Source organism: Vanellus vanellus, assembly GCF_965231255.1.
Source record: "Vanellus vanellus genome assembly, chromosome: 1".
Lineage (NCBI taxonomy): Eukaryota > Metazoa > Chordata > Aves > Charadriiformes > Charadriidae > Vanellus > Vanellus vanellus.
In genome coordinates this window covers 202,615,431-202,635,674 of record NC_138905.1, presented here as the reverse complement: position 1 = coordinate 202,635,674, position 20,244 = coordinate 202,615,431, and the positions used below count along the sequence as shown (strand labels likewise).

The following is a 20,244-nucleotide window of genomic DNA, read 5'->3' as shown; positions in this document are numbered from 1 at the left end:
TTCCTGGTCAGGTGGCCTGTAGCAGACCCCCACTGTAACATCACCTGTCCCTGCCCTTCCTTTTGTCTTGATGCATAAGCTCTTGGTTGGCTCCTCATCCATCCCCAGACAGAGTTCCATGTACTCCAGCTGGTCCTTGACATAGAGGGCAACACCCCCTCCTCATCTCCCCTGCCTGTCCTTCCTGAAGAGCCTTTATCTGTCCATGTCAACACTCCAGTCTTAAGAACCATCCCACCTTCATTCCAGTTAGATCATAGTGTTGCAGGCGTGCTAACGTCTCTAACTCCTTGTTTGTTCCCCAAGAAAGATAGAGACTTTTTACCAAGGCCTGTAGTGATAGCACAAGGGGCAATTGTTTTAAACTGAAAGAGGGTGGACTTAGATTGGACATAAAGAAAGACATTTTTACAATGAGGGGGGTGAGACACTGGAACAGGTTGCCCAGAGAAGTTGTGGATGCCTCATTATTGTAAGCATTCAACGTCAACGACTTGGAGCAACCTGAACTAGTGAAAGATGTCCCTGCCCATGGCTGGGGTGTTGGACTAGATGGTCTTCAAAAGTCCCTTCCATCCCAAACCATTCTATAATTTGTTTTATTTTGATTTTTCTTTCTTTTGATGTTTTCTACCTGATGTGAATGCTGGTTCTAAAGTTTGTTTGAAAATTCACTTGCACAGAAAATTCATAACAAAATAATATGTATATGTAATAAAACATGACTTTTCTTTTAAGTCCAGGAAGAGTGCCTGCGCTGACTTATGCATGAAACTCCCCTTGTGTTTACTATTACTTTAATAGTAAATGAGTAAAATTAAGAAGATACTACAGCGTAAATCATCTGATAGAATTTTTATTGATGTAATTATACTACCATCTGATCTAACATAAGTAGTTAGATTTGAATGTTGTTTGATTCCCGTTCCTTTTCAACAGCAGGTATAATTTTTCAGTATTAAAGTAGTATTTTCATTACACAAACAAAAGACAGTCTTCATGTGCTGCATTTTCTTCTTACTGGGAATATAATACACCAATAAGCAAAATGGAAAGAGACTAATCTTTCTGGGTTTTTTAATCACCTAAAATGCATTCAAGGCACTTGATGATGTAAATAATACTCTTCTTTCTTGCTGTCCTATTTTGTCAGTCTCCTTTATTTTCTTTGGAACTTTGCAGAACAGACTTTCATAATAAATACGTGCATTTTCTCACTCTGCTCAGTTATTTAATACAACAGTGAGAAAAGGAACAGGACCTGGTCAGTGAATTAAGAACAGTCAGCACCACCCAAAACTAGACAAGTGAACTGTTTTCCCAGCAAAGAAACACAATGGTTTTGTGTTGGCAAAATTGGCAAAATTCTCAGCTTATTGTGTTAACATGTAGCAGATCTCTACCTTGCACTATGAAAATAAAAATAGTGATATCTCAACAAACTTTTTTGTCAGATATTTTATGGCTATGAGAGTTTAGATTCACAAGGTCTGTCAGTCCTTTGCATAATAATCAAGATTAGCCATAATTGAAGGATATTTATTTTGCCTACCAGGTCTGGGCAAAGGAGAGACACACAATTAGTATTCTTAGGGAAGGAAGGACAGGCAAAGCTCAGCTGTTACACACTTCTATTTGACCATTCCATGCATTTGCAGCCTCAGATAAGCACTGGTATGCTTAATTCTGCTGTTTACAGAGCACTTTGGACTGTTTTCAGATGCTCTTCATTTTTACTAGCAGTAACTAAAGAATGTTAAGTTATGGTTTTATCAAATTTGGTCTTACAGTATTAAATCATGTACTCAAACTAAAAAGATGAAGTGATGTTAAACTGTATCAGTTTCTCATCAGATATTCTTTTTTATGTTTGGGTATGTGGATAGATGATGTTTATTTTGTTTGCAGGTAACTACCAGAAAGCGCTAGAGAAATACAAAGTCATTCACAGAAAGTTCCCAGAGAATGTTGAATGTAAGTTGTTTCACTGAGTGGTACAACTATCAAAGGAAACTTTGTTACATTGAATATGTGTGTTAGTAATTGTATGATGTAAGTATTTTTCATATGAAAATATTTTCATGAACTAACATTTTTACTCATGCTAATGCTGTGTGTTTTCTGTGACAACACCAAAGCGTGACTTAAGAACTATTAGGGTAATGCTGAAGAAGAGAGATGAAAATAAACTTTAACTGTAGCGGATTGGTTGAGTTCTCTCATACATATTTTCTAAATTTTACAATTATGTTACTTATTTAATCTTTCTTATGATAAAATATATGTACTTTTATTCCTAGTCCCAGCTAGTTGAAACTCCTGCTGCAAGTTTCTAGATATGAGAAAATCTTCTTGTTAAGTTTTACCAAAGCCAGGCCTTCCAAAAGAATGTAGAGGGTGAGATTTTGTTGTTGGGTTTGTAAGTATAGCAGGTTAGCCAGTCTCTAGAAAATCCATTTCAAACAAAACTACAGGAAGCATAACTTTGAAGAGTAAGACATTTTGCAGAATCAGTCACACTACTCTACATGAAAAAGCCCTGTGGAAAATAGGGTATGTCACTGGTTGTGAGAACATCCTCTTGCATCCCACACTGTGCCTCAAAATATGAGGTTGTTGCCAACAAGTCTATGCTTTTAAATGCTGTGTGGGAAGGATATTAACTGTATTTTTAAAATAAAATTGTATCGTTCTGCTTTTGCAAACATACTGCTTTTTTTAAAAAGGAATCATACAGCTGTATTATACAAGAGAAATTTAATACTATGACTCCTCAAAGTTATAAGCAAAATGTCATGTTCGTATTGGTCACACATATTTCAGAGGGGTGGAGCATTTAGTAAACCTTTTAGAATAATAATATTTTTTGGAATTTAGTTTCTACAAATTACAAAACAGAGGCAGGAGTTAGACGAGACAACTTAACCAACAGTTTTTTGTTGCTGAAACAATGGTTTTTCACTCTTCCCTCCCTGGCCAGGTGCTCCCAGCCATCTTCCTTATGCTTGTTCTGATGCTTATCTGATCCCTCAGTGAAAAAGTTCAGCTTCCTAACCAGCAGAAAACTAACTTAGCACAAAAGTAAATAGCATATTCGTGAAAGCATTCAGGAGGATAATGGATCATGTTATGCTTGTTTCTGCTTCAGAGGCAGTTCCTTCAAAGGGATGTTGACAAATACATAGGAATAGCAATGATGTATTCAGAGTTTGGTAGTGCCTCAGGGGATTTTTTTTAGGGATTCCATTAGTTCCATCATACAGTTATAGTCAATCTTTGTGGCTGGTTTGTTGTTTGTTTGGGTTTTTTTTTTAATTCTATAAATACTAATCTTTAAAAAAAATCAACTGCAGCAACAGAAAAAACAGACCATTCTGATTCACTTGGCAAATGTAAAATTGTTTTCATCAAAATGCTATTGATAGTGGATCCTTGGTCATAACTTAGTATCGTTGTTGTGCTTTCCAGTTTCCAAAGCATTTTGCAAATGCCAGGAGTTCTGAGCCAGATGAGTTAGTGTGTCTTGTGCCTTCCACATATATAAATGGTATTTGTACTGTTCATGGATGTAGACATTGCATCACAGAAAATGTTAAATTATTTGCAGAATACCACAACTTGCGTAGTGATACCAGACTAGAGTCACCTTGTATCCCCAGCTGTTTGCATTCTGTATATCCAGTTCTGTTAGGGTGCGCTTGTAGTTTGACCTGCTTGTAAGCCTTTTTTTTAAACAATGTTTTGCTTTTCAATTAGGCCTCCGATTTTTAGTTCGTCTCTGCACAGATATGGGGCTGAAAGAAGTCCAGGAATACATGACAAAGCTCAAGAAAGTGGAAAAATTAAAAGAAATAAGAGAGCAGGTAAGATAGTTTCTTTCTGTGATTATACAGTATCACCACACATATAGATGAAGCTAAAGTACCGTTTATGATACTTCAAGATAAAATGTGTATTAACTTCCTGCTTTAGAGAGGCTTGTATTTTACATTTTTGGGGGTTTTTAGTTTTAAATTACTGATCAGCCTTATATTTGTCTGAGTTTTTTTGAGCGCCGGATTTTCTGTGATTTTAAATACTAGTGAAAGATGGATTATGTGGATGTGATGGGAATGCTGGAGCCACCCGTATAATTCAACATCTCTGGAATGTTGTCTTTCCTATTTATTTGCCAGACTGTATAAAGTGTATTTATGAGCCAAGTAATAATGCAACTACAGGGAGAGAAGGAGAGCCTAAGAATTTACCCATGTAGTAGGACTCCTTTTTGCTATATAGAAAGTTGCAACATTGGCAGATTACATAGGTAGAACTAAATTATTCATGTTCATGCCAATTTTTAAGCTGAAAAAAATTCTGTGGAAAAGCTACAGGCTGTGAAAGGTATGAGATCATAACTTGTGTTCTGTTCAGTGGAGTGAGCGTGTGTGTGTGTGCACACGCCTGCATTGTTTTCTTGCTATTCCTGTGATAAAGTAAGACTTAGAAATCAGCTTCTTGTTTGGAAAACATTATCTGTGCTGTTGAGCTGCAAAGTGTTCAAGCTTGCTCTTCCTAGCCCATGAATTGCCTCTAAGCTACATGGTCACATTAGGACACAGTAAGTCTTAGCTAATTTACTCTGCTGCTAGTAACACTTATGTCTCCCTCTTGATGTCAGATAATGTGTAAATGCATCCATAGTTACTTCACTTTTACTTAAATTCCAGAGAGTCTGAGTATGCACATGTACACTAGGACATTTTTAAAATGAAACTCACAAAGGGAAACACTTATGAAAGGATTCCAGATTTATGCCACAAGCTTACTTTAGGGAGGCTAGCTGAAGTATATTGTTTTGGATTTTCAGTAAATGTAAAATTTAAAGCATTTGGAAAAATGGACAAAAGAAAGCAGTCCACAAATGTAGTGTGGCTAATATTCCTCTATGTCTTTCCCATAATGGTATGAGTAAGCAAATCAGATGACCAGATATAATATTCCTATTCTGCAAAACTCATAATTAAGAGATATCTCTAAAGTGTGTTAAAGGGACTTTGCTTAGTTTCTAGGGAATATCAGTTCAATGTCAGTGATATACATGGTTCTTTGCAATAATTTCCAATACTTCATTGCTTTATTCAGGGAAGTTTGGAGATTAAACCAGTTAAAACTGCATTATTTTATATTTGGTAATAGAGAGGTCCTTGGAGATGGAGATTGCATATATATATTCCTTGCATATAATTCCAGCATTTTTTACACTGAAGATGTTAATTAGGTACCATAGATCTGCAAATGTGGAGGATTCCAAGGAAAACAATTTTTTTTCCTTTAAGAAAGTTAATACTTGAGTATGTAAAAAAAAAAAAAAATATATATATATAAAAAAATTGTCACAGCTCTTCTTCCTGCTTATTTCATGTTGGAAGCATGAGCTTTCCTGAACACATTTCTGCACTTCCTGGTGGGGAAAAAGCTACCAATAAAATATTTAAAAGATCACAGAATCGTAGAATAGTTTGGATTGGAAGGGACCTTTACAGGTCATCTAGTCCAACCTCCCCTGCAATGAGCAGGGACATCTTCAACTCGATCGGGTTGCTCAGAGCCCTGTCCAACCTGATCTTGAATGTTTCCAGAGATGGGGCATTGACCACCTCTCTGGGCAACCTATGCCAGTGTTTTACCATCCTCAGCGTAAAAAATTTCTTCCTTACATCTAGTCTGAATGTACCCTCTCTTAGTTTAAAAGCATTACCACTTGTCCTATAGCAACAGGCCCTGCTAAAATGTTTGTCCCCATCTTTCCTGTAGACCCCCTTTAAGTGAAAGGCTGCAATAAGTTCTCCCTTCTCCAGGCTGAACAACTCCAGCTGTCTCAGCCTGTCTTCATAGGAGGGGTGTTCCCTCCCTCTGATCATTTTTATGTCCCTCCTCTGGACACAATCCAACAGGTCCATGTCTGTCTTGTACTGGGGACCCCAGACCTGGACACAGTACTCCAGGTGGGGTATCGTTAGAGCAGAGCAGAGGGAAGAATAAGGTATCTATGATGGCACTTGTAGTTAGTCAAAGCTTTAAGGTAGATCTGTCTAATCATTTTCCTGTAGCATGTAGCCCAGAAAAGAAAACAGGATTTTAAATTTTAATAGTTCTTATTCTATTATAATGTAAACTAACCCAATTTTCTTTTAAACAGAGAAAATAAAAACACCAAACAAACCCAAACAAAAGAACAACACACCACCCCCTCAAAACCACCACCACCAATAGAAATAAAACAGTTTTCTAGTCAGCTCTGTCAGCTTCATCCCTGCAGGCAGGTCCATCCTTCCAGCCTGCTCGAATAAGCTCAGTGAGTTTCTGAATGGCAGCAAAATTCAGCCCCCGCAGTTCCTAGTACATTCTCTTCAGAACCTCTGAAGCCTGATCAGTTGCTTTGTGCTCCTTCTTGCAGCTCCTTGTCTGGAGGTACATGCTCCCGTCTCCCTCTTCTGTCTCTCATCTGCCACACTCTGAAATCTCCTAAATTCAGTGTCTCCTCAAGGAAAGGAACAACTTTTTCTGCCCCCCAAGGAACCCACTGACCCAGTTTTCTTAAAAATTAACACCATTGTAGATGTAAAGCAACAAAGACACTAAGAAAAAAAAAAAAAGATGTTACAGAACGCACTGCAGTTTAATATGCTGCTATCCTGTATTAGAAGTTGAGTGTATTTCTGTGAGAGAATCTCAACATCAATGCTGTCTTGCAAACAATAGCCCTGCAATTCCTTTCTGCTATTGGTATTACATCTAGGTTCCCATCCCGTGGTTTGGGGTTTGGGGAATTTTTTTGTTTGCTTGGCTGGTTTGTGTTTGTGTGTGTGGTATTTTAGTCTTATGTCTACCATCTGGCTTTGGAAATTACTAGGTATTTTTGTCCTAAGAAATTCCTTCTGTCATCCATGAGCGTATAGTCATAAACTGTACTTTCAAGTTCTAAAATTATCAAATTTTAATATTTCACCACCTCAGTTTCCAATAGCAACACTGGTTTCAGTTAGCAATACCAGATATAGTTAAATTCCTGCTCCCAATTTCAGACTAACCTGTGCTTTCTCGATTGCACCCAATAAAGAGAAAATAGATAAACGCTAGTGTAATATACCTGTGTTTCAAAGTCTGCACACAAACTTTGTCTTCCTATAGAAATTTATCAAAATTTGCTATTCTGGCATTGTTTTTCCAGAATAAGTATATCCACATGGAGTTTATACCAAAATAAATATTCTGGAGTACTTATTTCACTCGGCTCTCAAATGTGGACAAGTTGTTAAATACTTCCAGCCAAGAATCTGGGAACATCTGTGGGGTTCATTCCCTGTAGAAACTTTTCTCCCTGTTTCTCACAGCATTGGTTTTTTACTGTAACCTTCATATCTTGGGTTTTCTTTCTTTTTTTCTTTTTTTTTTTTTTTTTTTTTTTACTGTGTTACTCTTTCATATTTCAGTTTAAAAAAGACAGGTAATAGTGTAAAAGTTCAACTTTTTTGGCGCTGATGCATGCACCCATTAGTATTTATTTCTGTTAAGTGAACTTAATGACTGAAAATGAGGGACTGATTGGGTGTGGTGTGAAGCAGTGATGATAGGTGCAAACACTGAGGGAGACTTACTGCCTTTACCTTCAGGCATCTGCATCTGGACTAATAATCCTAAATTTCTTTTCCAGTCATGGAAGAGAAATAGGCATTTTTAGGGTGGAAATCATTGGACCTATTTTAAATGTCTGCTTTTAGTATGGGATGACTTATAAACTACTCACATGGAACTTTATGGGAATTAGTCATATGCTTAAGCTATAGTACTTCTGTAAAGTCCTGGGATGTAAATGCCATGAGGGCACTATCACATAGGGACCCCTTCCCTCTGGCACATAGAAGTTGAGCCTCCACAGGCAGACTTGTTGTCTGTCATTCAACATTTGGAGAGTCTTAACATGCATTCTGAAGAAATGATATATGCTACTTCACTGGACTATGAATAGGATATTTAATCCAGAATTCAGAGAACATATTTTAGACTTGAGGATTTCCCAAGATAAATAAAAAAGTATGAGAAATTCTGGTCCCAGACTGGATCACTCCAAGACTATTCCTGGTTTCACACTAGGCTCACTGCTTTCCTGTCTGACTCCTGTGAGTTTTGATTTAAGGGTTCTTCCGTTTTCTATTGGCATCAGTTTTGAAAGTTCTTTCACTTCTTCTGTGTCATTCCAACTTTGCCAGATTCCGTGATGTTTTTCTGGTGAAAAATAAGTGCAGAAGCTATAGTAATTGACCTGAATACATAGTTAGGTAACATGAGCTGTGATTTAATCAGATCCTGAATTCATATTTGAAATAAGATGCAGAGATTACTTTATTAACACCTGAGTACTTTAAACACCAAGCATTTGTACCTACCCATCAAAAAGTCCCTTGCTGAGATGTATTTCCTTGTAATTGACAAGATGTTTGCATGAGGAATTTGATGTTTTGCCAGGAGAAGCTAAATCTGCCATGCCATACAAAGGTATTGCTTTGATAAACTGTTAAAGTTTTCAAATAACACTAAAAAAAAACACAGCTGGAAGATGTTTATGGTACCTTCTTCAGTGCAAGAGAGCAGACTTTTAAACACAGCTTTTAAAGTATTTACCTTCACCTTTATCTTGCATTTGACACTCAACAGCAAATTAAATTTTGCTGTAAAGTACAGTGCTGTGCCAAGTATTAAAAATTTAAGATCTATGGGGTGAATAGTTCTTTTTATAGATTTCCCTACTTTCCCCCCTTGAATCTTTACAATAATAAAACGCTTGTGGGATTTACAAGGCATTAATAGGCAGAGGCTACTTTGAACTTGTGTAAGGAGGGTTATGTTGCCTGTTTTTTCAGCTGTACTTTACAAAAGTACATCTGAACTATTTTTGTGCACATTCCATGTATAAATGTTATCTGAAGAAAAATGATTTATTGAGATATTTTGTTTGAATTTCATAGAACTCGTTTTATGTAAACATTGGATTTAACACTGATTTTAAGGACAATTTTGTGTGTTGAAAAAACAAGGTTTATTAGTTACAGTATAGTAAGACTAGTTTAATATTATTCTACTGTTTTATTAATAACCTGAGTTTTCAATAATTATCTGTAATGTAAATTACTAAATGGGGGTTTTGTTCTGTTCTTTTCAAACCCTTTTCACCGTTCTCCAGCGCATTAAATCTGGCAGAGATGGCAGTGCACGTAACCGCAGAGAAGGAAATGCTGGTGGTGGTAAGTACGTAACATCTCTGCTTAAATATCAGATTTGTCAGGATCCTAAAAAAAAATAGTTTTTCTTAAACCTCCTTACATTCTGAAATGCACACAAATATGTAATATGCAAGTACTACAAAAACTTTGTTTCATACTTTTCGATTATCTCGTTGCTGTATGAAACCTCAACTGGTACAGTAGCATGGATTTGGTCTAGGATTTGTGCTTCATATACAGATCTCAGTGTATTCCTAAAGCTAAATTTCTACTTCTTTTCAGTACTGTGGACCTGAACGTTTTTATCCCATTAACTTTGGAGTATTTACTATAAGGAATCATTTATTATAACAAAACAGAACATGTAAGCTATGAAAAACAGGAATTCATTGTGTCTTTATTTAACATAGAGAAAAGGGCATTTTGTGCCCACCATCTAGACTGTTAGGTTGGGTGTTCGTTACAAGTTCAAGAAACTATTTTGTGCAACCAACTCTGTAATAAGGAGAAGACATCTGTACTATCTTTGAGCTTCTTCCCCTTTTCCCAGTATAGCAGAGTTGAGTCTTCCATAGAGGAAAGCTTGCTCTCTGACTGTGAATTCTCTCTGCTCTCATAGATTTACAATGCTGACTTTCATAAATGTAAAACTCTAGCAATGTAAGTCTGGAAACTAGCCTGCTTTGTCTTTTCTACACAAGGTAGTGTGCATATTGCAGAGCTAATGATTTTTCCCTCCCATTATTAAATCCATGAAATGTCAGTAATGTTAAACCTAACTGTTCCCCACTGCTGCTCTAAGGAAACTAGCAGACTTCAGGCTAATTCAGCCACCTAGAAAAAAAATCCATTTTGACCCAAATAGGAAATGGTTTCTTTGTATTCTGCATTTGGTTTATCTTAGTATCAGTGGGTCTCATAAAAAGATATCCCCTATAAATTCTTGCCTCTTTTCCATTCCTTTTACAGAGAAATAATTTATGGAATATTTTTTCTTATTTATAGCTTTATTTCTCCACCTACATAGCAGACGCTTTACTATATTTATCCAATTCTGTAGGGTCATGAAAAGACATGGAAATTACTAGTGTAATCTTAAACTGACCTTAGAATGCTGTTACATTCATGAACACTGCTCTCCTGGGCTCTCTAAGGGTTAAGAATGAGCATTGGATGCTTGAGAGAGATCTCATTCGTTTTTCAGCTCAGTAATTTCACTAAAGAAACTTTTAAATCATTTCTTGATATGTAGAAAAAACGCCATTCACCTAGGATTGAATTTTACCTGTTCTGGGCCTCAGGCCAAAGTAATTCATGGGGTGAAGTTCCTTATTTTGTTAGCAGAGAGGGATGGAAACATTTCTGGACTCTCCTTTGTTACATCAGCCCCATGGTCAGGCAGCCAGCTAGAAGTACCAGTAAACCAGCAGCATGAGACGGCATCAGTCCCTGTTTTCTGTTGTAAAGTGGAGATCTGCTTTGGCTTATAATAAACAGAACTGAAGAGCAGCATTGGTAGCAGGCAAGGGTATTTACAGCTGTGCAAAACATTGCATCAGGCATACAGGCAAATGGAATAAAGGGGGCCTACAGGAGAGCTGGGGAAGGACTTTTTACTAGGGCATGGAGTGATAGGACGAGGGGGAATGGCTTTAAACTGGAAGAGGGCAGGTTCAGATTAAACATTAGGAAGAAGTTTTTCACTCTGAGGGTGGTAAGGCACTGGAACAGGTTGCCCAGAGAGGTTGTTGAAGCCCCGTCCCTGGAGGTGTTCAAGGCCAGGCTGGACGTGGCCTTGGGCAACCTGGTCTACTGGGAGGTGTCCCTTCCTATGGCAGGAGGGTTGGAACTCTATGATCTTCAAGGTCCTTTCCAACCTAAACCATTCCATGATTCTATAAAGGGTCTCTTTTCTTACAGCTATATTTTGTAGTTATCCCTACCCTCATAAATGAAAAAAGGGCATGTTATCGGGAGAGAGTAGTCAGTAATTTAGCGAAAGAGGATATAAATAATGACCAAGCTGGAAAGATGCTAAGAAAACATTAATCTCCTGAACTACCATTTTGTCAATACTTCTTTTAAAGACAGAAATATCTATGTAAAGTTGTCTTTTTCTAAAAAATTTTGAAATAAAAAAAATTCATTCCCCTTCACAGCTGAACACATGAGAACTTTGACTGCAAGCTCTAGTAATTCCAAGGCATTGCTCTTTCCCCCCATGACCGGAGTAATGGGAGAAGAGCAAATGCAGACATTTAGGATGCTAACATAAAGAGGATGAGAGGGTAAGCAGGGTCAGAATTTACCTAGAATTTGCCCTATCAATAATTCTTAGATTTTATGCTCAAGATTTTATGTCAAATTCATGAAAGAATGAAAAAAAACCAAAATGCCAGAGTTTGGGAACAAGTCTGTAAAAGAGCATGTTTGAGAAGTCTGTTATACATATTCAGTGCCAAAGATCGAACCTTTCTGGAAATGACTCAGCAAACAAGCAGAGTACAAAGAAGGTCCTGTATTGAGTCTGGAGTTAACTTTCTGCTGGGATTCCTAATTAAAAGTTGTGGTGAGATGTACTACTTACACGTATTTTTAGAAGGAGTCAAAGGCATTACACATTTTTTAACTAGTAATGTTGACTCTGGGGAACCTTATCAGTGAAGAAGCTGCAAGCTCACAGCACCACATGTTAAGGACTATGTTGTAGTTTGTTTGCTTTTTACTGAGGATGACTGAGAGAAACCTGAAGACCCAAACATTATTTTGTCCAATGTTAGGCATTATTCATCTGGGTTATGAGCCTGTATTTCGCAGTGTAAGAAACTTTTGTACATGGCCTGTGTGAAGACACATATGGAATGTAAACATGGGTTACTTTACTTCAGAATCTTAGTACACTTTTGATAAATTAATGGCTTCAAAATAAATAAATAAAAAAGAAACATTTGTATACATTTTAAGATTAATCTTTTCCAGTGGTGTTGCCAAGACCAAAAGGGATCATTTTCCTACACTGTATGAGGGATTTGCTATCATTACTGAACCCAGTGAAGCATGGAATCCTCCTTAGTTTAGTACTTAGTAGCTAAATGAAGTGTGTGTTCATTCCAAATATTTTAGGTGGCATTCCCAACAGATATTTTTTTCCCAAAATATTTTGTCTCTATATAGTTATTTGTATTAGGAGTATTAATAATTCAAGCTTTATTGTTTTAGGAAATATGATCTAAAATTGCTTTTAAAGAGGAAGCTAAGAGGAAAGATAACTAAGTTGGCAGGGTTTGTACTTAATAGGACACCTACTACTCTGCCAATACAAGTTAAAACAGAAGATGCGTGAGATGCACCAAAGCATAATTTGAAGACTATGATTAGTATATGCATGAATGGTAGACAGAATGGAAAGAGAGATCAACAAAACTGACATCTATATCAGTGTCAGTTAGTCCACTCTTGTCTTGTGAGAAGGATAAGCATTAAATCTAAAATGCCTGCCCAAAATTGAACACATTTGTTCACTCTGATTTATAAAAAGTGAAATTTTCTTCTCTCCACGACTATCAGATTTACGATTTTCAGTCTTTGATTCATTTGGAAGCAGATGACATTGGTACACTCCCTTTAAATTCTTCTTTTTCAGTTAAAAAAAAGGAGGGGAAAAAAAAAAAAAAACAAACAAACAAAACCCAAACCCCCCTAAAAACTTGTAGGGAGCTAACGGTGCATCTGAGTTCTCAAAGATTTCCTTTTTGATAAGCTTTTCTTCTTTTCATAGCAGCTTTTTTGTGTTCTGCAGAGATGTGATACTAACATCCAGAATTTGGAAGTTAGGAGATTGTCCTTTTTACTACCCTAAAAGATTTTCACTGTTCAATAGCATAAGGCCTTTCATAGATAAGGAAAAGTATGACCTTAAGGAATACATTACCATAGCAGTATTTACTTGGTCTCTTCATTTGCTCTCCTCTCTGAATGGGGAATTTTGTACTGGATGAGAGGGGACTTTTGTACTGACCGAGAGGAGCCATGCAGTCTCGGACAGGAGCCCAAAGAAGCAGTGTTGAATTCAGAAGATGAAAGGCTGAGCATTTTGCATTCTCCTTGTTACCTGAGCCTGTCCGGATGGATTTGGGACGTAAATGGTGCAAGACTAAATTAGGTATCTTATTCCCTTTTTCATTTCAGCTGTGATGATGTCAGTGGCAAAAGGGGTTTGTCCATCCCAAACATCCTGTATTCAAACACCCTTTACCAGCACATAGGGATATCCTCATGTAATATGCAAACACAGTATAGATGTTAGGGCAATAAGGATCCCAAATAATCTTCACTGTGATTGAGGCAGGGGATTCTCCTGTTGTCCTGCATCCAGGACTTCATGGTCACTTCTGTTTTCTAGGTTTTGTGTGCCTGTTGACGCCACATTAATTACAAAATGTTGTGGGATGGTTCCATTGGTGTGTGTACAAAAAAGATCCAAACCCTTTCTTTTTATAAGCAGGGAAAATTCTTGAGCGAAGAGAACATCTTAATCGGTTTTCTGCATATGAACTCGCCTAAGGAGTTAGCTTAACTGACATACCTGAAACAGTTTTCATTCAACAGAATTCCAAATCAAAGTGAACTCTAGTACAGTTAAAAATTTCATCTGCTTCCCATGACGTTTCTCAGTTTTAATGTAATATTCTGCCTGCTACACTGAACTCACTGTTCTCTGGTCAAACCAAACCAAAGCCCTCTCTTCTCCAAAGATGGTGTCTTCATCCCAAATATGAAAGATGCACAGAGCTGCATTTCAACATATTCTGGATTTAGTGAAGCATCTGCAGTCTTTAAAAGCATTCACCCACTATGCACTTTGTTACGTAAACATTTTATAGAGGAGGTAAATTACCAAACCACCCTACGCTTTGGTATCTTTTGCCTGATGAGTAAAATGGTACTAAAAACTAATTTATGTCCTTTGTGTCCGTTGTGAATTTCTGATGCAGTAGTCTAACCACTGTAATTGCCACTAGTGAGAGTCCTTTAAAAAATAAATATAAAAGAATGGATTTTATGTGTTGAAGTGATATACACACAGGTATCTTGCTAAGTGGGAAGTACAGAAATACAAAGATTTAGAATTTTTTGCTAGATATCACTGCTTAAAATAGGATTAATTTTGCAGAATGTTGCTTTATTCATTATTCTGCTATTTAAAATTAACCATTTAAAAAAAAAATAAGTTTTATAATTCTTTTTTTAAATTGTATGTGGAAGAATTAGTTCAAATTAGTTTTTGTATGGAAGTTGAAGGAATATGAATGAACAGAATATATTATACTTATAATACAATAACTTAATTAAATATCCTAAATATAATGTAATGGGCATGACTTTTAAACAGATGAGAGGAAGGAATGCACTGTAACAGATATCAGCATGTAGCATATAGCATTTATGTCTTTATATACATAGCTCCCAGTTAATGCTATGGCATACAGATTGAGGGGAAGATAATGTCAGCATGATAAGCCAAGTCCCAGGTATAATCATTTTACAGAGTAAATATATTTATAAATCAGATTTTGAAAATATATTGACCAGCTCTGCTTAATCAGTTCCTGTTGCTTTTTTGAACTGAAATTTGGAGCCACGTTCCTGCAGTCAGTTTATGTGTATGTGTCCACATCATCAACCCAGAGTAAGTACCCTGGGACTGGCTTTCAAGTGAGCTACAGTAATAACATATCTTTTAAATAAAAGTACAATAAGTAAATAAATAATGAGCATGTATTAATTGCAGTGAAGGTTTTCTTGGATACAGAGAGCAGTTTAGTTCAGCACTGGTCTTCCATTATTCAAAAGCTTTATTTAATTAGGAGTGTGTGTTTGTACAGTTACGCAGATAGAATTCATCTGCAGTTTGAGAAATGTCTACCTGTAGTCCTTTAATAGCAAGTGCAGTCACACAGATGTTAACACTCAAAGCTGCGCTATTAGTAGAGAAAAACTCTACAAAAAATCCTTTCATCCAGAGTTTTTATTATTAACCTTTGTCCCGATGTTACCTTTGTTTTTTTCAGTGTATTACTTTAGAGAAAGTTAGTTTCATTCCCATAATCCAAAGGCTGGAATGTGTGTAAAATCTTTGGCCAAATTATATATGTGTACTAAATAAAAACGTATAGATGACTTATCTGCAAATAGAACTACAAAAAGTAATTTCAAGATGAGATTTAAACTTCTGGCAGATCATGTTTTATGGTCAGCAGAATTTTTCATAACTGCCATTTTGGCAGCCAAATCCTGTATCCCATGGCAATGTGTCAAGAAAAGCCTTACCCCCAATGGCTCAACAACTAGGATATTCATCTCTCTTGAACGATGGAGCTGTGGGTTTGAACTCCCTCAGGGGAAGGAAAGCATTGAAGCCAGATCTTGCTCCCTGAGCTGCTGTCTGACATCTCTGTGTAAGGTAGATGGTGTCAACCACCTCTTATTCTTTCCCAGGTGTACTTTAAAATGAAAGATGCTCCTCTTCCACATTTTTAGGTATGCTCAGAGCATAGTGCAGTCCACGGAGACTTGGTGCAGTTTTGCGTATTACCTTAGTTTAAACTAACTGTGGGCTGCTACCAGAAGAGACGTTAACCTTCACTCTTGCTGTAGATATAACAGTCATATAGAGGTAAGGTGAGCTGTGTTACTTTGCTGATCCACTTGAGAAAAAGTTTTCATTAGGTTAGTTTTAAATATATCAGTAACCTGCTCCAGTACAGCCTGCTACCACTTGACAGCATGCGGAGGGGGATGTGATGCAGGGCAGAAAGGGCAGGGTGCTCCTTTCTGTGGCAAGGAGGGGGCTAGATTGGTAGGTTCACAGTAAATGAAAGGTGGAACTCCTTACTTCAGGTTGTTATGGATGCAAAAATTTCCCCAGGGGCTCAAGGGAAGACTGAACAAGTTCTTGGAGAAACAATCAAACAATCCATTATTAAATATAAAGAGCTACTCCCTCCCCCCAAACACATGCTTGACTTACAAATTGTTGGAGGCTAGGAAATTATTCTTGGAGGCCTATTGTATATGCCTGCTCTACTTATGATGCTCTTCCCTAAGCATCTTATTGTTCTTTTGTATGGACAATAAGCCAGTTCATTTTTAATCTAGTAAGGCATCCTTATGTTCTTACTGCTCAAGTGTTAAGAGGACTCTGGGCCCATAGACACTTACTCTTCATAGTTTTTTCCAGAGTGCGTTTAGTCAAGGTGGGATGTACTGATCAAAGAACTTGCTGCTTCTGGAAAGAATAGTCCAGCCTCCCTCAGCACTTCTTTTCTTTCCCGCTCCTGGTCATATGTTCTTGCTGCTTTCCTTGCACTACTTCTAGCATTAATCTAACCCTTTGGTGAGTTGTGTCAGTTCATTAAATGCAGTATTGCATGTGTTTGGGCAACTGAATCAGGTCTGAACCCTAAAAAGCTACATTTGTGTGAACAGCTACGCTGTAATAGCACTTGCAATTACATTTACTGTATTGACTCATAAACGGAAAGGGGAGTTTCGATTGCATGCTGAACATCCTGAAGGCATCTTGCTGCTCAGGATGGCCATTTTGGGCAACTCAGTCATAGCAATAAGCGCTTAAGGAACTTCAGAGCTATGCAGGAGGGGGCAGTTGGTGAGGTTTAGATACTTCAAGGGTTGGACACCTAGAGTTGGACCACTAGATGCGGAGAGAAAAGGGGGGAAACCTAGCTTCAGATTTTGGACTTACTGCTTCATTCCCTTCTTGGATGTAGCCCTAATAAAACTTAAGGGTTCTAGGATGTCCAAGAAAGCTTCTGTTTTCAGTTGTTTGTTTTAGGGCAGTAAGAGGTACAGGTAACTTGTGGATATTATGTTTGTCCCAGCCATTCTTCAATCCTTTTTTTTTTTTCTTCTTTTAGTTAATACAAAATCTTTTACCTTCTTCTGGTAGTATCACTATAACTCATGTGTTTTCCTCCTTCACAGTTGAAAACTTTTGATAAGCCATCTTCTTCCTCTTTTATTTTTATTACACCCAGTTTTTCCTTTCTGGAACCAACCAGTTAAACCTATGGAGTTTCTTTGACTGGTTCAGTCTTTGCCTAGTGTAGTTTCTGCTGTATCGCTCCTCTCTTTGCATCCCCTTACTGCTTCTTCCAGCTTTATTCATTATTTTGTAAATTACTCGTTTTCCATTGCACAAGACTGTGCCTACTCTGATCCTACTTTCTCTCCCTGTTAAACATTTTCTATTCTCCTCTAAACTGTCCTCAAAATGTTTTTATCCACACCATCTTTGAAACTCAACACTCACCTCCTTGTTACACAGGCCTGTCCAAAGCCCACTGAAAGCAAGAACCAGCCCTTTTGTAATTTCACAGACCCTTGGTTGAGCCCCCCCAATCAAACCCATCAATTCCTTTCAGTTTCTTCAAATCCTTCATTGAGCATTCACTTCTTCCATGAAACCTGTCAGTGAGAATTGATCCAAGGGAGGTCGATGTACATTAAAATAGATTTTCCTTGCTTTGAAGTTTCAGCTGTAATCTGTGTCTTCTAAACATATTAACTGTTTGACATGTGACTGTATGTATTAGATCTTTCTAGCAGAGACGCTGTCTTCCAATTCAGGGCTCAGTAAACCGAAGTAGTATTTATAGAGAAATAAGGGTTTGTCATCTTTGTGGAAGTTTTTTGTTTTTAATAGTAACAATATTTATAAAAAAAATGTTTATAGTAAACAAGACAATGGAAATGCGTTGCCAAGTCCAGAATTTGTAATTAATGTTTGCTGAATTAAACCAGTTTTTCCTCCTTACAGATGGAGGACTTTTAATAACAGCATTGTTTTTTGTTGTAAACGAGCATGTTTCTGTTTGGCTGCATGGCATGTCCTGCCTTCTAAATAAACCAAGCCAAACATTAAATGTTTTCTCCTAAGAAGAAAAAATTGCATTAAATCTTGTTGTAGCAGACAAGATTGAAATCTTGCCATGAATGTGAAAAAGAGATTCAGAGGTGAACAGAATATTTAAAATGTCTGGAATACTGCTGTGGCAAGAGAATGTTAATCTGATGATGTCTGGGCACGAGGCAGCCTTTGGAGCTGACACATTCCTTGGGGCCCTGCTGCAAACTGAGCTGCCAGCACAGTGTTTACAGCAAGAGACAGGGCCAGGATGGTCTTTATACATGAACTGTGCCTGCCTGCCATGCAGACAGCATATGCCAATTATACTCTTCTAATTAAAAGCAGAGTTAGTGTTGTATTTAACCTTGACAGTATGGAACAGGTGGATCATACTAATATATTAGTAAGCACACAGACGTATGAAATGTCCATATACATTGTGACAGTGTTTATATTTATCATGCTTATTTTAACTCCAAAATGTGACTGTAATTTATAAGCTACTGAAATGTCAGCATTTGAAGCAGAAATATTTTAATGTGTTTACTCCAAAGTAAATAAGGCTGCATATATATTTTTTTTCTAAATTAAGACACACATGTGTGGACACAGTGTCCATTGTGTTTTAATGACCACTATTACAAATGAGTACTGTATCCATCATGAAAAGATGGTTTCATCCAAATCTTGTTTGACAGATAGTAGCTGAATTTATGTTGTTCTTGTATCATAATTTCACAACATAACAGCATGTTATTTGTCTTTAACTTGTTGTTTGTTTTGGTTTGTTTTTTTTTTTTTTCCCCAGATAGCAGCGGTACCAAAGGGGAAAGACTGAGTGCCAAACTAAAAGGTTTGCCCGGAACAAGTGAACCCTATGAAAGTAGTGGCAGTAAAGAAATAGGCAAGTGGGCATCTTACACCTTCTTACTTTCCTGGCCCTCAAGAGCTTATAAAATCTGACAATTAGGAAAACATTTTCCTCATGAAATAAATGTCAAGAATGGCTTTAGTATCATTGTTCAGAGCTCACTACAAAGTAATTGTAAATTAAGAAATGTGGCCCATGTAAATATTTATTGCTTTCAATATGTCTGTTGCATCCTTTAGTCAGTGCTTGTGGTTCTGCAGTCGTAAGTTCTTCGCTAAGATTGAATTTTCAAGGGGGTTTAAAAACACAAATCCGTGTGGAATGTGGTACTTCCTAAACTCCCCTTCCTTAACTAAATCATCAGTCTTGCTGTTCCATGCACTTTTCTGAAGTCTTTTCTCTCTTAATGACTGTAATAAAATAAAGAGAAATTTATTTTCAAAAAAGAAGGGGGGGAAAAGAAAAGGTTAGGTTCTATCACTAGCACTCAGGTCCTTTGCTCTTGTGCCATGCCTCGCTTCCTGAACCCGGTATCTTGTTCTCCTTCAGTCTTCATACTCTCTTTCTGGTCTGCATTTCAAAGACACCTTACAGAAGTGTAATGCTAAAACCCACTCTTGTGTTTGATTGTGTATGTTTGAAACAAAGCTAACATTACTTGCAGGTAACTGTTTCAAATGTATTTATTTAAACCCTAGATGCCTCCTACATAGATCCACTTGGCCCACAAGCAGAAAGACCAAAAACTGCAGCAAGAAAAAGAACTGAGGAAGATGACTTTGCTGATGAAGAACTAGGAGAGGATTTGCTTCCAGAATAGCATATGATCCACTCATAACTTTTACTCCTTTGTAAGTTTTAGCAGAAAAACTTTCACCCATGATGATTTTGTAGTGGATTTTGGTAAAATATTTGTGAAATACTTTGGATATATGGTATCTGATATTAAAAACATGGATTTGAAGTTGTAGCGTCTTTTATAATTTAATTCTAAAAAATAATGCTGAGGTTATTTTACTCATGCATAAAAACTACACACGTATTCAAACTCATTGCAAACTGTATCAAATGCATAAAGCTTTTGCTTTCAGATACGTCTGATGATAATGTGAAACACAGCAGCCTCTAAAATTTCACCTTTCAATGTAAAATACCTCAAAACAATGTTATACGGTTGAAAG

The 20,244-nt window shown here is 37.1% G+C and overlaps 1 protein-coding gene across 6 annotated transcripts in view; it reads left to right on the top strand.

Annotated features, from left to right (window-relative positions):
- Positions 1 to 19,986, top strand: part of IFT88 (intraflagellar transport 88) — a gene marked incomplete at its 5' end in the record, with an annotated part of 54,732 nt that extends 34,746 nt beyond the window's left edge. For 4 of the 6 annotated variants that reach the window (XM_082486529.1, XM_082486526.1, XM_082486528.1 and 1 more), the window contains 5 exons: positions 1,909 to 1,974; positions 3,757 to 3,863; positions 9,224 to 9,284; positions 19,001 to 19,096; positions 19,762 to 19,986. In XM_082486529.1, the coding sequence (XP_082342655.1) occupies positions 1,909 to 1,974; positions 3,757 to 3,863; positions 9,224 to 9,284; positions 19,001 to 19,096; positions 19,762 to 19,883 (452 nt within the window). In that variant the 3' untranslated portion in view covers positions 19,884 to 19,986. The remainder of the gene's footprint in view (positions 1 to 1,908; positions 1,975 to 3,756; positions 3,864 to 9,223; positions 9,285 to 19,000; positions 19,097 to 19,761) is intronic. The other 2 variants (XM_082486530.1, XM_082486527.1) reach the window with 1 other exon arrangement.
- Between the last annotated feature and the right edge of the window lie 258 nt (positions 19,987 to 20,244).